Source organism: Mauremys mutica, chromosome 3 (genome assembly GCF_020497125.1).
Source record: "Mauremys mutica isolate MM-2020 ecotype Southern chromosome 3, ASM2049712v1, whole genome shotgun sequence".
NCBI lineage: Eukaryota > Metazoa > Chordata > Testudines > Geoemydidae > Mauremys > Mauremys mutica.
In genome coordinates, this window is record NC_059074.1 from 56,560,159 (window position 1) to 56,583,198 (window position 23,040).

The window sequence follows — 23,040 nt, forward strand, 5'->3', positions numbered from 1 at the left end:
GATACGCCTTGATGACACATGAAGGAAGTGGTCATTTCCTTCTCCATGAGTAGTGGTTAATAATAAAGTAGAAAAAAAATCAATTATTTCAAGGTCTTCTTAAGTCCCTTAAAGCCATTAAACTACTGCTTCTTGCTCAGCAGGAGAAGCAACTAGCTGCTCCTGTTTACATTTACTATCAGTGTTGTTCTTGATTATTTTAATCAGATATGTCCTAGCAACAAATGCTGTTTTTCCTGTTAGGTATAATACATACTCCATAGCAAGGTTCACCCCAATCCTGTAAGACTTACTTTATGCAGGGGAATAGTGCCAATGAAGTCACTGGGACAGCTCACATGCAAAGTTACACACATGCCTAAGTCTCTGCAAGATCAGGGACTGTGTTAGGAAATTAACCACCTGGGTTGAGTGGAGTTTAGAAGCCATAGAATATTGACTACACTGAATACTGACTGTAGTTTCCAGAGTAGCATTAGAAGAACTTGCATAATGAGAGAAGAATTTCAAACATATTGATAACCAAATACAATTTCATTTTACTCTTTTAATGATAAATAATAAGTAAACTTTTCTTCCTTGCCTACACCACTTACCTTTGCCTCTGCTGTTATTTAACTGTGTAACTGCATAATTTAAATCTTGCATGGTTTAACTCAGTGTGTTTGAAAGATGTTATGCAATAAATATAATGTACATTGTCATGCAATACTAGGGGAAGCCTAACTATTTTGTGTTTGTATGAAATTTCCCCTCTACTAGTCTCACATACTGACAGCACATATCCTGCAGTCAGGTTCTAGATCATAATATAACCATCCTCCAGAGAAAAGAAATCACTTACCTGGATGTTTAATGGATTCCCTTTAAAAGTTTCCTTTTACCTTTTTAAGGCTAGAACATAACCCTAAGAAAAGGGAATAATGGTCATACCTGTAATACCTGACCTACTGGTAAAAAAGTAAAAGGAAACTTTTTAAGGGCACCCACTATATGTTGTTTAATCAAATTGTGCCTCTAGGTCAAAATTTTAGTTGAGATACTGTAACTAGCTTTAGCTCAACATGTACCATTTATGTAAGGGTACTTTTGAAAGTGTCTCTAAATGCTGTGTAGTAGCTGCCAGGCTGTTCAGTGAAATCATGCTTCTATTCTGCTTATAGGAAGGAGGAGGATACACACTTAGGGCACTGAAGCAGCTGTCTCCATATGGATCCTTCATTTCAAAGGGCTACCCTGTTAAATTACCATCTATGAATGGTGCATAGAATCGAGAGGAACAGAATGTGTTTTATACTGATTCGTGTTGTGCTTTTTCTAAATGAGGCAGTGCTTTACTTGCCACAATGGCAGAGCCCCTGAAATAGATCCCCCACTAATTCACCAACCTTTGTTGCAGAATTGAATGGTTTCTGGCTTTTGTGTGCCACCTCTCACTAGGAAGAGTCCACAGAGCAAAATGGAGTTGGCTTAACTCAGCTGAAGTCAGGTCAGATTTATACCATTCTCACTGTGATCAAAATTTTGTCCAATGTCTCCTCAGCACAGGTGGTGCATGGTGGAAGTTAATGATTTGAGAGGTTTATTCAGGGGAATTCTCAACAGTCACATGCTGAAAACATGAACTCCTGTACATACACAAAATGTTGTGACAAACAAAATACCTGTGGGTGAAGGTCACCCAGTTTTAGAAATAATATGAAAATATGCTAAATACTTAGAGTGAGATTTTTAAAAACACCTAAGTGACTTAGAAGCATCACTCCCATACACTTTCAATGGCAAATATGCTCCTGTGTCACTTAGGTATCTCTGAAAATCCCACCTTTTGTGTCTGTGTGTGTATGTGTGTGTGTGTATAACACACACACACAGTTATATAACGTATTTATAACCTAGTAATCAGAATAGTTTAGCAAATATTTGCCATGTGCAGTGAATGCACAGTGTGACGTTGCACTCTATATGGTTTTATGAAAATATGCTAATGTAACTGGAATATGCTTCATGCTAAAGGTCTCTTGTAAGGTATCATTACAAAGCTTATCATCTGAGTGTGATCATCCTATTTGTATAAATGGACCACTCTGTATCTGAACCTAGAAATATGAAACATAACTCTGAGGGCCTATTGTAATTATGCAAAGTGTGGGCCATTAATGGTGGATTGGAATCTTGATGACTCCCATTAACCAGCACAATTGACTGTAGATGGCTCTGTTTTACTTGTAAGTCTTCCTGTATACCTGTGTGCTGGCAAGTGGGTAATGAAGTCTTACAGTGACATGTGATCATCTCACCTGAACTGGAATCCATCTTTAACCTGGTGCTTTTCCATTGAGAAGCGGGGGTGGGAACTCAGAGGGACAAAGGATTCTCGCCTTATGCAAAAGATATATAAGTGGGCGGAGCAGAGAAAGGAGTGGCCGTCATGAGGATTCCCCTAGCTACCACCTGAGCTGGAACAAGGGCTGTACCAGGGGAAAGGATTGTGCCCAGACTAGGAAGTCATCCAGTCTGTGAAAAAGACTTATTGAAACATCTTACAGGGTGAGATATTATCTGTACTCGGTTGTATTACTGTATTAGGCTTAGATTTGAGTGTTTTATTTTATTTTGCTTGGTAATTCACTTTATTCTGTCTGTTATTACTTGAAACCACTTACATCCTACTTTCTGTATTTAATAAAATCACTTTTTACTTATTAATTAACTCAGAGTATGTGTTAATACCTGGGGGCGGGAACAGCTGTGCATCTCTCTCTATCAGTGTTATAGAGAGTGAACAATTTATGAGTTTACCCTGTATAAGCTTTATACAGGGTAAAATGGATTTATTTGGATTTTAGAGCCCATTGGAAGTTGGGCCTCTGAATGTTAAAGATAAGAACACTTATGTAATCTGCTTTCAGGTAAACCTACAGCTGTTAGGGGACGTGATTCAGACCTGGGTCTGGCTTTGCGGCAGGCTAGCAAGTCTGGCTCAAACCAGGCAGGGCACTTAAGTCCTAAGCTGACAGGGCAGGAAAGCAGGAGCAGAAGTAGTCTTGGCACATCAGGTGGCAGCTCCCAAGGAAGGGTCGGTGATTCAACCCGTCACACACAGTACAAGGAATCCTGTCTTAAATAACTACCTAAACTGCCTTGTTTAGAAGAAAGTGATCTTTAACAAACAATAGTACAAAACTGTACTCGAAATCTTGAAGCTACTTTAAAATGGTTGTTTGAGACAGGGAATGTCTATTGGAGTTGGTTCTTACTGTAGATTTCACAGTATTTGATAAAAATGTATTGCATATTAATAGAAAATATTACTATTTTTCATGTCTTATAATATTGGCTAATTACCACCATTGGTATCTATTTTGCTGAACAATATCAGGTAGCAAAATCTAATTTGCAATCAGGAATTTATACAAGCATTCAAATTTCCACTATTTCAGTTTCTTATTTTACACTGTATGTTGTGATGTACAGTACATTTTTCTTACAGTTCTATTACAAGTAGCATCTGCATATCATAACTTGTATATCCTGCTTAAATTTATTTTTCTTCCTGTGTAAATTTGAGCAATACTTTTGACAGATCTGCAAGAAATGAAAGTGATACTTTGACTTCATCTAAAATATCATCCTTATGAAACCCAAAGTCTCAGATCCTCTTCGAGATCTCCAGCTAGAGTTCACCAACCAACAAAGAGGAGGCAGGGAAGGGGAGTGGAAATGAAACAGCTTTGGGGATCGTGCCACAGCAACAACAAGATAGGCTACAGTGTGTAGCACTATAAGAGTCAAAAATTACTGCTGCATTGGAGCATTTGAACAGGTCTTGGAAATATCAAATGGAATGGCAGGAAGTACTCAACAGGGTGAGGGAATGTTGGGAGTTTTAAAACGAACAATATTAAAGTAAGGGGACATTACAAAATACTACTTTTAAGACAGAGCTTTGCAAGGAGCTAAGAGAATAAGAGTTCCATATTTAAAACATGAGCCAAATCAGATAATTTCTGCTCTGAAAATGAACCTATACCCAGGCTGCTTGAAATGCCTGTCACGTTTGCCTGTACGTAATCACAATGTAACAGGTATACAGTGGAGCATAAAAACATAGGAAAAGTGTAATACACCTCCAAATGACTGTAAACTATGGAACATCTCACTACTAGAGATTAATCATTGTAAGAACTAGTATTTCAGAATCTATCTCACAGCCTTATTTCCTTTAAAAATATTTTAGTCTGCTGAATTGATGTGATAATTGGCATTTTCCTCAGTCTCTGATTTCTAGTGCAACAGAAGCATGGGTATTAAAAAAATAATGGTAAGTGGTTTGGATCTGGTTGCTTAATGCATATACACCTCTACCTCGATATAACGCTGTCCTCGGGAGCCAAAAAATCTTACCACGTTATAGGTGAAACCGCGTTATATTGAACTTGCTTTGATCCATGGGAGTGTCCAGCCCCGCCCCTCCCCAGAGCACTGCTTTGCCGCATTATATTTGAATTCGTGTTATATCGGGTCATGTTATATCAAGGTAGAGGTGTATAAACATTTAACGAAGTAAAGAGGCTGCTGCTCTTACAAAATAGTATGTTTATAGCTGCAGGCTAAATATGCTCCAAACCGCCTCTGCTGGCTTTAGATAACTCTGTGACCATCAAAAATTTAAAAAGTTGTATGACAGGCAAATCCTCTTAAAAAATTGTAACTGCTACAAAAATGTATCTCTGACATATTCTAACTTTGAGAGGCCTTATACATACACTGTAGCTGGTAGCCCAATCTCCCTAGACCTAACCAGAGTAGAGAAATCAGTCTGTTTGGTGACGTGGTTATCTGAAGTATTGCACTAATTTTGTGGAGGTGGCCCTTGAGAGGACTACACAAAAGAGAAGAGCAGAAGATGAAAGAATAAAAAGGACTAAAGAGATGGGGGGGAACATTAGAAGAAAAAATGGAAAGAAAGAGAGAGGGAGGGTCAGAAAAGGGCCTGGAGAAGAAGAGAAACAGAGACAAGAAAAATGGATATGAAATATTGTAAAGTTCATGTCCTCAAAATTTCTATTAGGACCAAATCCTGCAGTTCCAATTTGGATAAAACTCCCATTGAATGGTCATAAAAAGCAGTGGCAAAGAACAGTAGTAACCAAAGTGTTTGATTTTCTAATAGTGCACAGCATTTCAACAGTTTCAAGTCGCCCTTTTTGCAAGAAAATAAGTCTGTGAATGAGTATCTGGGGGCTAATCTGCTCACCAAAGGCCATTGGCTAAATCCAGTGAAGAAAACCAGCCCACAAAGACAAGTGCATCCAGATTTTCATCTAACCATGGCAACCAATATGCCTTTTTGTGTGTTCACTGTATTTCTGTTAGCTGAGGTCTAACAGACCAACCTCAGGGTTTCAGGAGACTGAAACATGAAACAAGGCCAGTATGCGCTTCTCAGAATTGCCTGCAGGTGAGAATTAGAGGCCCTCCTTATTCCCTGGTTTATAGGTTAGGTTCCATGAGCAGGGAAGAGGCAGGGATAGGAATTAGTTTAATCTCACTAAAGTCAAGATCACTAATATTAGCTTTTTTTGGAGAATTTCAGTAATTTCCCTATTCTCTCTAGCATTCAGTCCCATTCACTCAGTATGAAGCTTGCATGAATGTAATTCCCCAGAGAGATTTATTCTCAGCAGAACTCTTTCTATCTGGATTTGGCTCTTTCATGCTAATAACCATTGTGCCAGATCACCAACCCCAAAGTTCTCCAAACACTGTATCCTTTCCTAAAATCTGGGGCTCAGGAGTCACATTTACTAAATGGACTGGCAATTTGCTATGTCTTGTTTTACCTACCCACAATGAAATGATACTTTTCAATAGTATCAGCACATGTCTCCAGTACATCCCTCTTTCCTGGCCATAAATAGTTCATTTGACCTGAGAATTACTAATATTTGTGTTCTAGATCACAACTTTACACACAACATCAGCCACCCCACATTCCAATATTAGTGATACCTGTTTACCAACCACACTACCATACATGTTCTACTAGGCATGCGCAGTACAGCTTGCAATCCAGTAAAAAAAAATCAATCACTACAAAGGCACACTGGAGTGGATCACTAGCAGCTAGAACTGCAAAACAGTGGCCCATGATACTCAGGTAACCCCCACTGATCACTTTTACAGCCCCCAAATATGGTTTCTAATTCACTGTCTTACCACAGGTGACCTTCCTCCACAATGTGTGTGCATGTGAAAAATCTGTGTTCTCTACAAACCTCACAAGGACCATTTGAGCTCTTATAGACCAAATAAATTCCACTCCTAGTGGAGCTGGCAGGTTGAACAACTGCAGTTTCCTTTATAGTGATGCATTCTTGATGTTTTTTCACAGTAGCAACTCTGCTTCCAAAAGAAGGGAAATCCTTTTAAGACATTTCTGACATCCACCTTTCCAACAGGCACTCCTATTATTCTGTCCTGGAACCAACATTCTCTGCAGGTTCCCTTTGGATGAAGTTAAACTACTCTATACTTTCCCCAAGTTTCACATCTATAGAAATGCAGCCCAGCTTCCATTACCATGTATTTTAGGTTGAAATAATTCCATTAGTGCAGCTTTTAATTTTTCATAGTCGGGGCGGCTCCAGGCCCCAGCACGGCAAGCACGTGCTTGGGGTGGCATGCCGCGGGGGGCGCTCTGCCAGCTGCCTTCGGCGGCTTGCCTGCAGAGGGTCCGCTGGTCCCGCGGCTTCAGTGGACCTCTCGCAGGCGTGCCTGCGGAGAGTCCGCTGGTCCCGCGGTTCCACCTAAGCCGCAGGACCAGCGGACCCTCCACAGGCACACCTGCGGGAAGTCCACCGGAGCCGTGGGACCGGCGACTGGCAGAGCGCCCCCCGCGGCATGCTGCCATGCTTGGGGCGGTGAAATTTCTAGAGCCGCCCCTGTTCATAGTCACTTTTCACCTCAAATCGTAAATTTCTTCTTACACACTCTTTCTGATCCTCTGAGTAACAGAATTGGCAACTTAAAGCTATCTCCTTCATTCTATCTATTTAGTTTTGCAGCTAATTCAAACCAGTGTCCTAAGCAATCATTTCACCATCTACTCTTCTGAATAACTGGCAAATCCTTCCCCCCCCAAAAACAGTCATTTCAATCTGTTTAGCACCCCTCTCAGTTTTGCTATTTCTGTAACCACGGCTTGTTTATGTTATGGATACACAGACCCCACTAGCTGTCACAAGTTTGTACTCCAATTGTCCTAGGTTTCAGATTTTCAGCTAAGGAACATGTATCCTTGGAAAATAAAGGAATATATCCACATGGAATGATGTACCTTAAGCTTGAACATTTTTAAATGTAAGCCATTCTTCAAGAAAAGGAATACATATTCTTTTATGCCTAAGCATTTTGAGTGAACCTGTATATAAATAATAGTAAAAATTAATGGGTCACAGTTAAAAATGAAAACATACAGTCAGGGCTACAAAGCTGTGGATCAAGATGGAATAGAGCAAACCTAATACTTAGTCCCAACAATTCCAGTCTCAGAGACGAATCAATTCTTAATCTCCTGAAGCCATATATCAGGACACAATACCCTCCAATTGTTCCAGTTCCCAGCTTTTTAAAGGGTTTCCTTTACAATCTCAGTTTCTCTATGTCTAGAATCATTCAGTTCTCCAATTCTGGAAGGTCTTGAACCTGGCAATTCTTCTCAGCCTCCAAACCTGAATATTTAGCCCTCTCTGAATTCAAAGCTGAACAGTTCTCTTTGAAATCCTCTTCTCACATTATGCTGTGTCTTTCACCATTAAAAAAATAAATAAATAAATAAATAAGCTCTCTCATGCACTCATATTTCACTCATACAAACTTTTAAATTTATATGGCGATAAGGAGCAGAAACCTGACCCTTCTTGGGCTAACATGCCCATGTAAACCATGGGCTTCCCTGTCTGAGGGCTCTCCTTCACTTCCACAAAGAGATCGAAATTGTTAGAAAATATGTTCGCAAAAACTTTGATCCATTCTCAGAAATTCTCCTTCCCTTTAGAGCATGCAGATAAATCAGTTATTCTGAATGCAATGAACTCTTTGTAATGGGGTTATAAAAAAAATCAATTCCATCAACTAGAGACTCCATTTTCTAAAGAATGTGCCTTAAATGCCTTTGAATAACTGAATCTGTACCCTACCAATGCAAAAATAAAAGTGTTGCTCTACTACCTCAGAGTTCCTTGAGAACTACGTTAAGAGATTTTCTTGTTTTCCATCATGCCATCTAGCAATGAAAATCATTCATATTGCTATTTTAAGTCTATACTATAATAAATATATGACTTACTGGAAGTCCAGGACCTCCAGGCAATCCAGGTTCACCCTGCAAATAATAAGAATATTATTATTTGTCAAGCTATAATACCACACTTGGTGTTGTACACAACATTTAGGAAGATATAGTTCTTGTCCCTTGAAGGCTACATACTAAGGGACAGATTCTGCAATCCTGTCTCATGTTGACTAGCACTTAATCGAGCAGTCCCATTTAATTCAGTGGAAATTTCTACTCAGAGTGAGAAAAGGACAGGGAATCAGATCATAAATATTATAACTTTGTTTTGTTTTAAAGAGAACAATTCAAACATTTTGTTTTACTCTGTATTAGTGTTTTTATGTTGAAAGTTCCTACATTTGAATTGTTGAGGAACTGAGGTTTTGCAGCTATGGTTCTGGCTACATATGGTGATAGCAGCTATTATAGGGCCCAATCATGCAAAGGGCTGAATACCCCTTGAGAGATGCTGAGCACTCTCAACTGCTAATGAAGTCAATGGGAGTTGAGGGCACTCAGTGTCTCAGAAGGAGGGTCCAACTGAATCAGGATTGCCTTTCATATTAATTAGAAAAGACTGTAGAGTCTCATTACCCTCATTATTCCTTGACTTTAGCAAAGCTTTTGATATGGTCTTCCACACTATTCTTGCTGGCAAGTTAAAGAAGTATGGGCTGGATGAATGCTCTATACGGTGGATAGAAAGCTGGCTAGATCGTCGGGCTCAGTGGGTAGTGATCAATGGCTCCATGTCTAGCTGTCAGCCGGTATCAAGTGGAGTGCCCCAAGGGTCAGTCCTGGGGCCAGTTTTGTTCAATATCTTCATTAATGATCTGGAGGATCTGGAGGATGGCGTGGATTGCACCCTCAGCAAGTTTGCAGATGACACTAAACTGGGAGAAGTGGTAGATACGCTGGAGGGTAAGGATAGGCTAGAGTCTAGACAAAATAGAGGATTGGGCCAAAAGTAATCTGATGAGGTTCAACAAGGACAAGTGCAGAGTCCTGCACTTAGGACGGAAGAATCCCATGCACTGCTACAGACTAGGGACCAAGTGGCTAGGCAGCAGTTCTGCAGAAAAGGACCTAGGGGTTACAGTGGACAAGAAACTGGATATGAGTCAACAGTGTGCCCTTGTTGCCAAGAAGGCTAATAGCATTCTGGGCTATATAAGTAGGGGCATTGCCAGCAGAGGGATGTGATCATTCCCCTCTATTCAACATTGGTGAGGCCTTATCTGGAGTAGTGTGTCCAGTTTTGGGCCCCATACTACAAGAAGGATGTGGAAAAATTGGAAAGAGTCCAGCAGAGGGCAACAAAAATTATTAGGGGGCTGGGGCACATGACTTATGAGGAGAGGCTGAGGGAACTGGGATTGTTTAGTCTGCAGAAGAGAACAATGAGGGGGGATCTGATAGCTGCTTTCAACTACCTGAAAGGGGGTTCCAAAGAGGATGGATCTAGACTGTTCTCAGTGGTAGCAGATGACGGAACAAGGAGTAATGGTCTCGAATTGCAGTGGAGGAGGTTTAGGTTGGATATTAGGAAAAACTTTTTCACTAGGAGGGTGGTGAAGCACTGGAATGGGTTACCTAGGGAGGTGGTGAAATCTCCTTCCCTAGAGGTTTTTAAGGTCAGACTTGACAAAGCCCTGGCTGGGATGATTTAGTTGGGGATTAGTCCTGCTTTGAGCAGGGAGTTGGACTAGATGACCTCCTGAGGTCCCTTCCAACCCTGATATTCTATGATTCTATGAAAAAGTCTATAAGTATGCCTGTAAAAAATGCATCAAAGACTTAATAAATGACTTCATTCTTACCTTTTGTCCTCGGGGTCCAGCTGGGCCAGGTGATCCATCAGGGCCTGTCAGTCCCTTGTGAAATAAAATGTAGCATATTAATGTAACTCATATTTTTGTTAATCACAACAGAAAACTTTGAAATCAGATGAGAAAAATTGATGACCTTTTGGTGATCTCCAATGAAAAGGCCCCACCCTTCCTTCCATATTCAGCTCAATGTGAATATGGAAATTGTCAGTCATCCCCCTAAAAGCCTCTGTATTACATTAGATTTATACCCACACCGATACTGTTCATATGTTGTATAGATTATTCATACATATAAGGCCATATTTTGACTTCAAAGCATAACTTCAATAACAGCTACACATAGGCATCCAAAATAGACTATTGTTGATAGTATTAAAAATGTACCCTAGGAAGTACAATCATTTTAACCAAATGTTAGCCCTATGTACGTAATAAGGCACATGGCAGCCACTTACTTGCTATATATGTCAGCTAGACACCAGGCTGACCAATCAGGAAGATAGTTAGGCCTAGGGAGTTGGGGAAGGGGAATAGAAGCCACATCTGCTTTGTGCAAGAATGGAGGGGATGGAAATGACTTCCCCAAACCACTCCTCACAGCAGCCCTCTGTGTATCTCCTCACCCTTGTCTTTCTTCCCAAAACAAGTTGAAGAGGTTACTGTTGAGGAAGAAAGGATAGGGAGCAGGGCCCAATCATATGTGGAAGCACTCTGAGGAAGGATCTCTTCCCTTTCTACTTCTGATTGCAATGATAAAGGACAGGAATTCTTTGGTCCTCAGACTAACAGCTCTACTGAGGCCATGTTAGCCATGACCTCATTCTGTAGGCCATAGTAAACCATTCAGTGTCCCCAAGGCCAGTGCAAGGATGTTTCGCGCCCTAGGCAAAACTTCCATCTCCCCCCCCCCCCCTGCCCCTCTGCGGCAGCTCCCTCCCTCCACCTTGAGGTGCCCCCTTGTGGCAGCTCCCCACCCCCCATCCTCCACCCTGAGACACCTCCCGGCCCCAGCTCACCCCTGCCCCGCCTCCTCCCTGAGCACGCCATGCCTGCTTCACTTCTCCCGCCTCCCAGGCTTGTGGCGCCAATCAGCTTAGGCGCCACAAGCCTGGGAGGCAGGAGAAGTGAAGCAGCCATGGCGTGCTCAGGAAGGAGGCGGGGCAGGGGTGAGCTGGGGCGGGGAGTTCCCCTGGGTGCTGCCCCCCGCTTACTTGCTGCAGGCGGCCCTCCCTGCGCTCCCCTGCCCCAGCTCCCTCCGCCTAAATGCCAGCAGCGACTGGGGCAGCCGAATATCCGGCCGCCGCGGTCGCTGCCGAAGAAAATGGCATCCCTCAAATCCCAGCACCCTAGGCGACCGCCTAGGTCGCCTAAATGGTTGCACCAGCCCTGAGCGTCCCTGTCATTCAGCCAAGGAGGAACTGGCCCCCATACCACACAGAAATATTGAAGTAGGCCTCCCCTGTCTCATCCCCTCCAGCTTCCTGGTGTTCACAGATGGCAATCCAGGAGGGTGGAATCATAAACCCAGCCTCTGGGGAATACTATATGGTTGCCTCAAGCTAAATGAGATAGTCACACAGATTCAGAGCTGAGACTATCCCCTGAATTAAAGGGCCATGTGGCTGATACAGGTTGGGTCACGATTTGGCCCTTAAGCCATACTTGCACCTCTGACTAAAACTTTAAAAAAAAAAAAAGCAGGCAATTATAACTGGGAGTTCAGTAAGGATTAATTTGTCCTTAATCATTTTATGTGGCTTAATAATTCAAGAAATCTATCAAAAAAAATCCTCTCTTTTAAGTTTGTCCAATATTTTCCTTTTTTGGTGAGTTTCTAATAATTCAGTATGTGACCCAAAAGGCTTTTTCCTGCTAATTTACTTTCTGGATCTTACATGGTCATTATGGACAATTACTGTGCAGTATTTTTGTTCGGTTTATTATAATTGGCAGTGGAATAATTTGTAAGAGAAAAATAAGATTAAAGAAATCATAACTGGCCCAGCAATTTAAGGATGAGGAAGGACAGTATAAATGAAAAACCTAGATACATGATATTTTTAATTCCATGCCAGTTGGGTGCACAATGAGAGTATGTTAAGGTCAATTTGTGTAGTCTTCAACTGTAAACAAATTTACATTTTACTATTTTTCACTCATTCAATAAGACTGGGGTATATGCAGGAGCAAGAAGGCATCAAAAGCACCTAAAGCTGAACAGCTTCCATATGGGGAGAGATTAAAAAGACTGGGATTGTTCATCTTAGAAAAAGATGACTAAGGGGATATGATAGAGGTCTATAAAATCATGAATGGTGTGGAAAAAGTGAATAAGGAAGCATTATTTACTCCTTCATATAACACAAGAACCTGGGGTCACAGAGTGAAATTAATAGGCAGCAGGTTTCTAACATACATAAGGAAGTACTTCTTCACACAACACACAGTCAATCTGTGGAACTCATTGTCAAGGGATGTTATGAAGGCCAAAAGTATAACTGGGTTAAAAAAATAATTAGATAAGTTCATAACCTTCAATGGCTATTAGCCAGAATAGTCAGGTATACAATCATGTGCACTGGGTGGCCCTAGCCTCTATTTGCCAGAAGCTGGACGGGATGACAGAGGATGGATCTTGATAATTGCCTTGTTCTGTTCGTTTCTTCTGAAGCAGCTGGCACCAACCACTGTCAGAAGACAGTATACTAGGCTAGATGTTCTTATGTTTTAACTGTGGAGTTCAAGAAAATGATGTGGTTTAGGTGACTGAGTTATCCTGAAAAGGAAATAAAGAATCCAGAAATTGAGTCTTGGCAGGAAAGTAAAGAAGAAAAAGATGTTCAAATATTTGATTTTATATTTGGTCTTTGCTTATTGTTTTTCAGTTTGCACACAGAGGGTCTCAGGGACAACTCAGTGAAGTCAATTTGGAATATTGAAATTAATGTGAATTTTGGCAAGATCAAATCCCTATTCTATTATGGATTTTGGATCTTAAACAGGTTTTAATAGGATTTTTTAGTTCACCTTTTGCAGAAGACTTTTACAGAAAAAACAATCAACTTCCAGCATGTTTCATTTTCAAGTTAATTTAAGCACTTCCATATAATACTCCACCCCTTAAAATTGCTGAGTCAGGTCTTAATATTACAAATTATTTTTCTGTCATTTTTATATAAGCTACACAGTAATGTGCTTAAATCCTTGCATAAGACATAAATACCAATATGACAACTCTATCAAAGCAAAGAACTACAATAAGACATTTCCCCAAATCTACGAATAAGATAGTGTTTTAGTGCCAGTATATTTTTTCAATGGATTTGTTCTAGCTTTCCATCAAAATAAGATTCCCTTGAACCTTAGATATTTAGGCCCTTGTGTTGTTCCCCATGAAGAAACAAAGTCACCAGGGCAGTAACAGTCATATATTATTCTGAAGAAAGGAAGGAAGTGGATAAAAGAGAACTGGATAAATTCATGGTGGTTAAGTCCATAAATGGCTATTAGCCAGGATGGGTAAGGAATGGTGTCCCTAGCCTCTGTTTGTCAGAGGATGGAGATGGATGGCAGGAGAGAGATCACTTGATCATTGCCTGTTAGGGTCACTCCCTCTGGGGCACCTGGTATTGGCCACTGTCGATAGACAGATACAGGGCTAGATGGAGCTTTGGTCTGACCCGGTACGGCCATTCTTATGTTCTTATGTTCCTTCCTTCAGAATAATATATATTTAAGTCACTATTTCTCTTGGGAGTCTGTTTCTCCTGGGAACACAGTTAAAGTCCATCCATAAGCTTCAGTTCAGTAAAGCATAAACATTACTTTACCACAGTTCCACCTAGCTAGCTGTCTCAAATTTGGATGTGCTAAATGTGACATAACAATAGTTTTCTCACACTTACAAGGTCATATATTGCTATTGAGGAATAAAAATTCTATTTGGGGGAAATGTTTATATAATATAAAATGAGTGGGATGTGTTAAGCAACACTCTTAAAGACCATCAATCATCTGGGTATTTAAATTAATTTGTATTTTCATATTATATTTTGGTTTTCTAAAATTATATAAAGATAACTAAAATCTATATTTGTGCAAGTTTTTTTAATCAGTCTCTTTCTTCATTTAAATTGTAAAAAATGGACCTCATTTGTTTCCATAGGGCACTTAAAAGCTTGTAATAATTTTGTAACTATATGTTACAACAAATGCATGACCATTCACATTATAAAATACATTAACATTCTATCTGAAGTTACTGAGAAACTAGTGTTTCTGATTAACACTACAACCAGATAGTAATCCTCTGGTTATTTACTTCTTATACTATGCGTTTCCATGGTCCATGGTTATTATTTAAGGCATAAAGTTTTCAGATTAGATTACTGCTTGACCAGCCAGTATAAAGCTTCATAATCAGAAAATACTGAAAAATATGTGACAGACTTTTTTTTTCCAGTTCATCTTGTGGGGTGGAAGATTTAAAAATATCCATTCCTGACTGATCTCATGAGTACGTGACATATTGTTAAATCCGTGCATGAGCTTTCTATCTGCTGTTTTAGTTCACAATCCACTGCTCTTCTAATATAAAATAAAATAATTATATAAAATAAAAGTTTGCTTTTCAGCAGTAAATTCCAGATCTTTAAAACAAAAAACAAAAAGATCACAACTTGTCTCATGAAGAATGACTCAAAACAACCCTTGATTTCCAGAGGATTGGATCACATTTTAAATGTATTCCTTCACATGCTAGCATGTTTCTTGCATGAGTCTTCCATTTGGTCTTGTTAGGCTCCCTCATACAGATATTCTCCCTTTTCTTCGTTCTGTCTCAACATTCCCCAAGAGGAAGTTTCTCAGTTTGTGCCCCCGATTGCCCTTATAGCGTTGTATCGGAAAAGTGAATGTGATGCTTCCACAGGCAGGGCAAAGTGAATCAATCTTTGGCTAGTTCTTAACATCCTGGAAACTGCTAACACCCCCTGCAGACCAGTTACACCAACTGGAAATAAAGAAATTGCCTCAGTTGTGGATTCCTTGCTTATTTCAAGAGACAGGTCTTGCCCTTGCCTGTTGGTCAGTAGGGGGCAATTCAAAGTGTCTCTCTGTCTTCTTTTTCTGGTCTCCTTTTTCTCATCCCACAGCAGTGTGGAGCTGATTCCCCGGGCTGCTCCCAGAACCCCCGCAGGCAGGAGAGGAGCCAATGAAGGATGCTGCCTGGCAGGTCCTGATGCTGAGACTCCATTCATCTCGCTTGGCTTTCATTTGCCCACAAATGCCCCTGGCTCCCATTAATTCCCAAAGCCTGGACTCCATGTGGAGGGCAGTGTGCACGCTCTGGTTTACAACAGGACATAGGGCGGGAGAGGGCGCCCTTCACTGCTGCAGCCGCCTGTCCCCCAGCATATGCAGTAGCTCTACTCCTCCTCCCTTTCCCTTGCGGCAGCTGGTTCTGTTCAGGCTGTACGTAGATGAACAGTATGGGCACCTACACAGAGGACTTTCACCAAGTACCTTCCTCCCAATCGCATCCCCTCCCCTTTGATTGACTCTCCCCTCTTGTCACAGCTCTTGCCCCTCTTCAGAGCAAGGGGAGAGAGAGCTGTTTCTCTGTAACTCCAAACAATCCTTGCTCTGTTATCACCCAAGGAAAGGCTGGAATCCTCAGTCCTCCCCTGTGCCCAGTCTCTCTAACCACCTCCCAGCCCAGCCCTGTGGGTAAGAGAGAGCCTTTCAAATGGCAGCCAGATCCTTCACTCAGGCACGGCTGGCCATCTGGGTTGTGATTAAACCAGAGACCTTAGAAGGAGGTTGCCTCCCTACAGAAATAGTCTAGAACTAATTATTTTTCCAAAAAAGAAGGCAAAGTCTACTCACATCAGCTCCTGGCTCTCCTGGCGTCCCGGAGGCACCTGGTTTGCCTGGCTCACCATCCGGACCCTTCAGGATTCAAATGGACAAAGAAATAATGTATTTTAGAGTGAGATGCAAGCAGAGTTGAGACACTCTGACACAAAGATCGAATGCAAAGCAATGTAAATTACTTACTGGAGGGCCTGGGGGGCCATTGGGACCTCTGTCTCCCTAACAGGATGTAAAAGAGAAACAGTTCAGTCAGCAGCCTATAGAGTCCCGAGGTGACACTAATAAACCCATGTGCAATGTTAAACAGATGATCAGGAATGATCCCTAATTCATTTCTATTGTGTAATCCCATATAGTTCCTATTATGCGGAATAATTCTATAGACCTACTGTATGCTATCAAGAATAATCCTGTATAGTTTTTACAGATTATCAAGAATAACTGCATATGATTCCTATCACATACTGTAATAAATACTCCCATGTAATCCTTTTTGCAGACTACCAGACTGCCTTCCCCCCACCACCACCACCCCACACACCCATCACTCTTTCAGCTGATGCTGAACAATAATTCCTATGAAGGTTATTAAGGACACTAGAGAGTGCTGCCAAATTCAAAGGATCCCAAGGGCTAATACTAATGTAGTAAGAATAATTCAGGTGTGTGCAGGACGCATTCCTAGCTGCCAGCTGTGGTGACTCATGCATGGGAGACACTTACATCAATGCCATCGATGCCAGGAACTCCTGGTGGACCTGGGGGACCTGGGGGGCCTGGTGGACCTGGGGGGCCTCTCTGACAAGGAATAAAACAAATTGCAATTAGACAGTGGGCAGATCCCAGAAAACCTGCAGCACCTCGGGGGTAAGGGAACAAGAACGGGGAGATCAGCCCATAGGGAAAGAACTTCCAAAGGCTTCTAAGTAGGATCCTCAGTCACCAGGGCTCTTAGCTGACCATACAGTTGGTCTTGTGCACCTGATGATTAAAGTAATTGTCATTTTGACCCACTGAACTGCATTCCCCCTTGTTCAGTGACTGCCAACATGTCCACTGACATCTGAACCAGGAGTACAAATTCTCAAAAACTCCCCCTGTCCTCGTCTATTGTCATTCACCCACTGCACAAAACAGGCATGCCAGTGTATCTGTCACTGTGTAACTGTACAGTACAATCTGGGCTTTGCGGGGCAAAAGGTTTGGGGGTAATAGTTGCATCCGAAATTCAGTAGCCCGGTCCTTGAAAAATCAATATAAAAACAGTGAAGGAAAAATAATAATGTTCTTTGTGAAGAACGCTTTGAAATTCTCCACACCTATTCTAACAAGCTCATTCAGCCTAAAGAGAAGAGACTTTTCTTAAGAGTTTGTGTTAGGAAGAAAAGTTTAAAAATACAGCCCTTCTCTGCTCTGAATATATTCACTGCAATAACATTTTTTTCCTTATAAAAAAACTCCTGTTACCTGTCCTCACAAGTACATTAAAATCTACAATCCTGGTTATAATTAGCCTTCTCCACAGGCTGGGCTCCTGAGAGGGGTATGTTTGAACCGAAAGAAATGCGTTCTTTGAAAGAATGTTTGTAACCTTCGAGTTTTATAATATACTGGACTGTTTTCTTTATTACTAAGCTCCAACTGCCGGGCAAAGCAAACCTCACAATGGGGGCTTTGTGAGTGAAACCTCAAGCCCCTACAGGAGGAGGTGATGCACTCAGTCTGGCAGGAGCTGCCAGAGTCTGAAATCTCCGGTCCCATTCAGGCAGTCCTAGCTATAGCCCCTGTCCTTCCTGCTCTTTTTCCAATGTTACTGGCATTTTAGGAATGTTTCTTTCTTAGAGCACCCTCTCAAGTTCTTATTAAACTGATGATATTCTCACTTGCAGTTTAAACCGTGCCATATCACTGCTCATTGGCACATTGCATAGAAAGGCTCTGTTCAAAGCAATAGCAACCATTGCATCTACATCTCTTTGCTTAACTTATTTTTTCCACTTTTGAAATGCTAATGTGATTTCAGTTTAAATAAAATACAATTACAGCCACCACTGCTGGGATAAGACAACCCAGCCACGAGATTGTTGGATTTTGAAAGGCATCAGATCCCAGACAAAAGGACAGGAGATTGTCCTCAGCTTCCCAGGGACTTTGTATAGACCCTTTCTCTTTGCACTGAGCAGGCTTTCTTTCCTTAAAACTTACCTCCATGGTAGTCTGGCTTATCTGCAATGAATAAGAAATGTATAATAAAAGTCAGGTACAACTTACTTGAGCCAGGCAAAGGCACATAATTTGTAGAAAAACCCCTAAAGGTAACGATCCCCTGCCCCGAGCAGTGCTAGCCATGGTCACTTCTCTGCTGGCCAGCAATGTTTTCCACTCTGTTGCTCTTGATGGATTTTAGGACCCGCAAGACATACAATTCCCCCCAAGTGACTCCACTAGCAGCAGCAGAAAGGTAAGCCCTGCTACAGGCATCTGTTTCTTCTGTTTATTAATGGCTTTAGAGGAGGGTAATGGGGATTGGAGGAAATCTGAATGCTAGGAGGGAGGGGATTGAATGATACCAGCTCCTTTAACCCTTTGCCCTGCTGCTGCTGCTGCTGCTCTGACCATGGTCCTCAGCAGCAATCCCTTAACTTTCTGCATGAATTATCAAGAGAGAAAAGCAAAGCTAGGCCATGGTGCTTGCAAAGAGCCCCACGCCCTACAGAGGCACACATTTTAAATATCACTGCCTTAGGTAGTTTGATAAGAAAAAAGTAAGAAAGCAAGAGAAGAGTTAAAACCATGAGACCGTTTTGAAAGGCACCAAATCCCAGACACATATGTTAAATATAGACATCTATAACCAGAAGAAAAATGAGGAGACTGATAACTGCCAGCGACCCAGAGGAAAAGGTTAAAGATGTAGACTCAATGATAGTATGAATATTAGGAATGTAAGGCCAAGGAAGCCCCTTACCTGTCTCCTGGCTGGAAGTTCACTGCAACTTTCTCTTTGTGGTCTCAGAGGGTCGCAATGAATCAGCATCCACTGGATTTCAAACTAGTGAAGGGGATAAAATGAGATTGATTTATTTCAGATGTTCATGCTTGCCAGGTTTGAATAAGACCACTCTGATCAGCCATCTCTGGGTTTTAAAAGTTGTGTAGTAGAAAAGAAGAGATACGATTCAAAGGGATATATAACACATATAACACTTATAGTTCCTGGAACATTAAGCATAAACAGCAGGTGCTCAACAATTGAATGGTATCAGGTGCTGGAGCTTACTTCTTTAGAACAGACCAGCTAGTTATCTTCGGCTCTTCCCTTGCTCTAGCATCTGTTTGTGTATTTAGAAAGGAGCATAAAACCTGTTGTATGAATTAAGGGAGAAGGAAGTCTACAGTTGGTCATGTCCAAGAACAGGTGTTCTTTCATGTTTATATTATGCTGTGGAAGTTGTTTTATTAATGAACACACATTCACAAAATGATTTCCTGGGACTAGAAAGCTATGTGGATAAAGAATGACAGGTCTGACAATGAATGCAGGAGTCGAAGATCTAAGTAGGAGGAATTCTAGAGACCTGAATCATATATACACTAGAAACATTCTGGGGCGGGCTGATATACCTTTGTGAGATTTCACATCTTCTTCAATATTTTCACATTGACTCTGTAAAATGACCCAGAAATAAAATCACTTCTTTGCCTCTAAGAACTAACAACTGATCCTTTATGTGTCTGCATAGATGAGGAAAGTGTGCTTTACATACCCTCTGCTGGAAATGACTGGGTGAATAGATGCAGTATATAGCTTCAGAGGTATGTCCTCTGGTATGTAATGTACCATATGGTACATTAAACACAGGTACATCCATGTAAATTATATTAGTACACATGCATAATATTTCTTTTTGTGAGATCTTAGATCATTTCCCCATCTCATTCTACATGATTTTTGTGGTCATGAAGCTAATGAATGGTCTATTCCATGTTTTTTCAGGCTGCAAAACAGGTGAAGGGGGGGTCACAACATTCCCTTCTTTATGACCAGATGGAATGGGAAGGAAGGAGCATGATACTTTTCTCTGTTGTAAAATATATTCGTAATACGGAAAAGGTCGAGATCTAGCCTTCCTGAGAACCTCAAGGAAGAAGTATGAGTCTTTAGGACTTTCATTTCCTGGTTAGACTCCTGTTTCCCTGATTCTTTCTTATTGCTGATTGATGTCACATATCTTCCCTTCAACCTTTCCACTGTTCAATGCCTCAATGCTTCTTGGTCATCTTCTCTGCTCCCTTTGGGAAATCTCATTGGCCTCTTCAATCATGGTCATGATTTCTATGCAGCTAGAACCCAGCTTACATCCCCCTTGGCTCATTCTTAGATCCCTCCATTCCTATCTGGCTCCTTATGTTGACTTCCTCGTTTCCACATTACTCCATATACTGTACCTCATTAATGCTTCAGAGATTGAAGTCCTTTACTACCACATCTATGTCCTCAAGTTCGCCAATTGCCACCTCCATAAAATTGCTAGAATTCTTAGAATCATAGAATCATAGACTTTAAGGTCAGAAGGGACCATTCTGATCATCTAGTATGACCTCCTGCACAATGCAGGCCGCAGAATCTCGCCCACCCACTCCTGTATCAAACCTGTGTCTGAGTCACTGAAGTCCTCAAATCATGGTTTAAAGACTTCAAGGTGCAGAGAACCTTCCAGCAAGTGATCCGTGCCCCACACTGCAGAGGAAGGCAAAAAACTCCCAGGGCTTCTGCCAATCTGCCCTGGAGGAAAATTCCTTCCCGACCCTAAATTTGGCGATCAGATAAATCCTGAGCATGTGGGCAAGACTCACCAGCCAGACACCCGGGAAAGAATTCTCTGTAGTAACTCAGCTCCCACCCCATCAAACATCCCATCACAAGCCATTGGGCATATTTACCGCTAGTAGTCAAAGACAAATTAATTGCCAAAATTAGGCTATCCCATTATATCATCCCCTCCATAAACTTATCAAGCTTAGTTTTGAAGCCAGATATGTCTTTTGCCCCCACTACTCCCCTTGGAAGGCTGTTCCAGATCTTCACTCCTCTGATGGTTAGAAACCTTCGTCTAATTTCAAGGCTAAACTTCCTGATAGCCAGTTTATATCCATTTGTTCTTGTGTCCACATTGGTACTGAGCTTAAATAATTTCTCTCCCTCCCTGGTATTTATTCCTCTGATATATTTATAGAAAGCAATCATATCTCCCCTCAGCCGTCTTTTGGTTAGGCTAAACAATCCAAGCTCTTTGAGTCTCCTTTCATATGACAGGTTTTCCATTCCTCAGATCATACTAGTAGCCCTTCTCTGTACCTGTTCCAGTTTGAATTCATCCTTCTTAAACTTGGGAGACCAGAACTGCACACAGTATTCCAGATGAGGTCTCACCAGTGCCTTGTATAATGGTACTAACACCTCCTTATCTCTACTGGAATACCTCGCCTGATGCATCCCAAGACCGCATTAGCTTTCTTCACAGCCATATCATATTGGCGGCTCATAGTCATTCTGTGATCAACCAATACTCCAAGGTCCTTCTCCTCCTCTGTTGCTTCCAACTGATGCCTCCCCAGCTTATAACAATAGTTCTTGTTATTAATCCCTAAATGCATGACCTTGCACTTTTCACTATTAAATTTCGTCCTATTACTATTACTCCAGTTTACAAGGTCATCCAGATCTTCCTGTATGATATCCCGCTCCTTCTCTGTATTGGCAATACCTCCCAGCTTTGTGTCATCTGCAAACTTTATTAGCACATTCCCACTTTTTGTGCCAAGGTCAGTAATAAAAAGATTAAATAAGATTGGTCCCAAAACCAATCCCTGAGGAACTCCACTAGTAACCTCCTTCCAGCCTGACAATTCACCTTTCAGTATGACCCTTTGTAGTCTCCCCTTTAACCGATTCCTTATCCACCTTTCAATTTTCATATTGATCCCCATCTTTTCCAATTTAGCTAATAATACCCCATGTGGAACCGTATCAAATGCCTTACTGAAATCGAGGTAAATTAGATCCACTGCATTTCCTTTGTCTAAAAAAATCTGTTACCTTCTCAAAGAAGATCAGGTTGGTTTGACACGATCTACCTTTTGTAAAACCATGCTGTATTTTGTCCCAATTACCATTGACCTCAATGTCCTTGACTACTTTTTCCTTCAAAAAATTTTCCAAGACCTTGCATACTACAGATGTCAAACTTTGATTCTGCCTTTACTGAAATTCTTGCAATCAAATCTTTATTGTTCTCTATATTTACTCTCCTTCCCTAGTTGTGAGTCACTTATTTACTTCACTTCTTCAACAATCATTTTAAAACCTCCCTGCTTGCTTTAACCAGAGCCAATTGCATATATACATAATTGCATGATGTAAATTATCGTTAAGCATTGGTAAGGCTATAACACAAAATAATAAGAATAAGACATTCAAAATTCATATTTACACCTTATGACTCTGGTTTCAATGTATCCCAATACTGATAAAGGGAAATCTTGACTCTAGGCATCAAAAGATTAACCATCCTTGATATTCCAAAGAGTTTCTTTCTTTGATATCATAGATGTAGCTAGCAGTGCTGCCTGACATTTTCCATTATAAGATCCTGTTTTCAATTGTTTATTGCTTTGTCAAACTGTAACTATTTGAGCATAAATTTTGATAGCAACAGAGGGGAGTGTGTCAGGAGCTGGGGTGTGTAGCAGGTGTATAGATGCAGGGAGGAGAGGGTCAGAAGCTGTAGTGTGGGGGTTGGATAGGAACATGTGGAACCAGAGCTGAGAAGATTTGGAAGTGGGGGGGTTAGATAGAAGCAGAAGAGGAGATGAGCAGGAGCTGAGGGATTGGGCACCTGGTTGGATTAAAACAGAGGGGGAAGGGGCGGAATCAGTGGGCAAGTGGTTGAATAGAAGGAAAGGGGAACACAGACAGGCTGGCATAGATGG

At 41.3% G+C, this 23,040-nt stretch overlaps 1 protein-coding gene across 1 annotated transcript in view; it reads right to left on the reverse strand.

The window, feature by feature from the left end:
- COL9A1 (collagen type IX alpha 1 chain) overlaps positions 1–23,040 on the reverse strand; it is a 102,462-nt gene that overhangs the window by 60,273 nt on the left and 19,149 nt on the right. The window contains exons 6-12 of the mRNA XM_045010285.1: positions 19,016–19,099; positions 18,253–18,273; positions 16,771–16,845; positions 16,231–16,266; positions 16,060–16,122; positions 10,162–10,215; positions 8,354–8,389 (exon numbers count right to left, since the gene is read on the reverse strand). Coding sequence (XP_044866220.1) covers positions 8,354–8,389; positions 10,162–10,215; positions 16,060–16,122; positions 16,231–16,266; positions 16,771–16,845; positions 18,253–18,273; positions 19,016–19,099 — 369 coding nt within the window. The remainder of the gene's footprint in view (positions 1–8,353; positions 8,390–10,161; positions 10,216–16,059; positions 16,123–16,230; positions 16,267–16,770; positions 16,846–18,252; positions 18,274–19,015; positions 19,100–23,040) is intronic.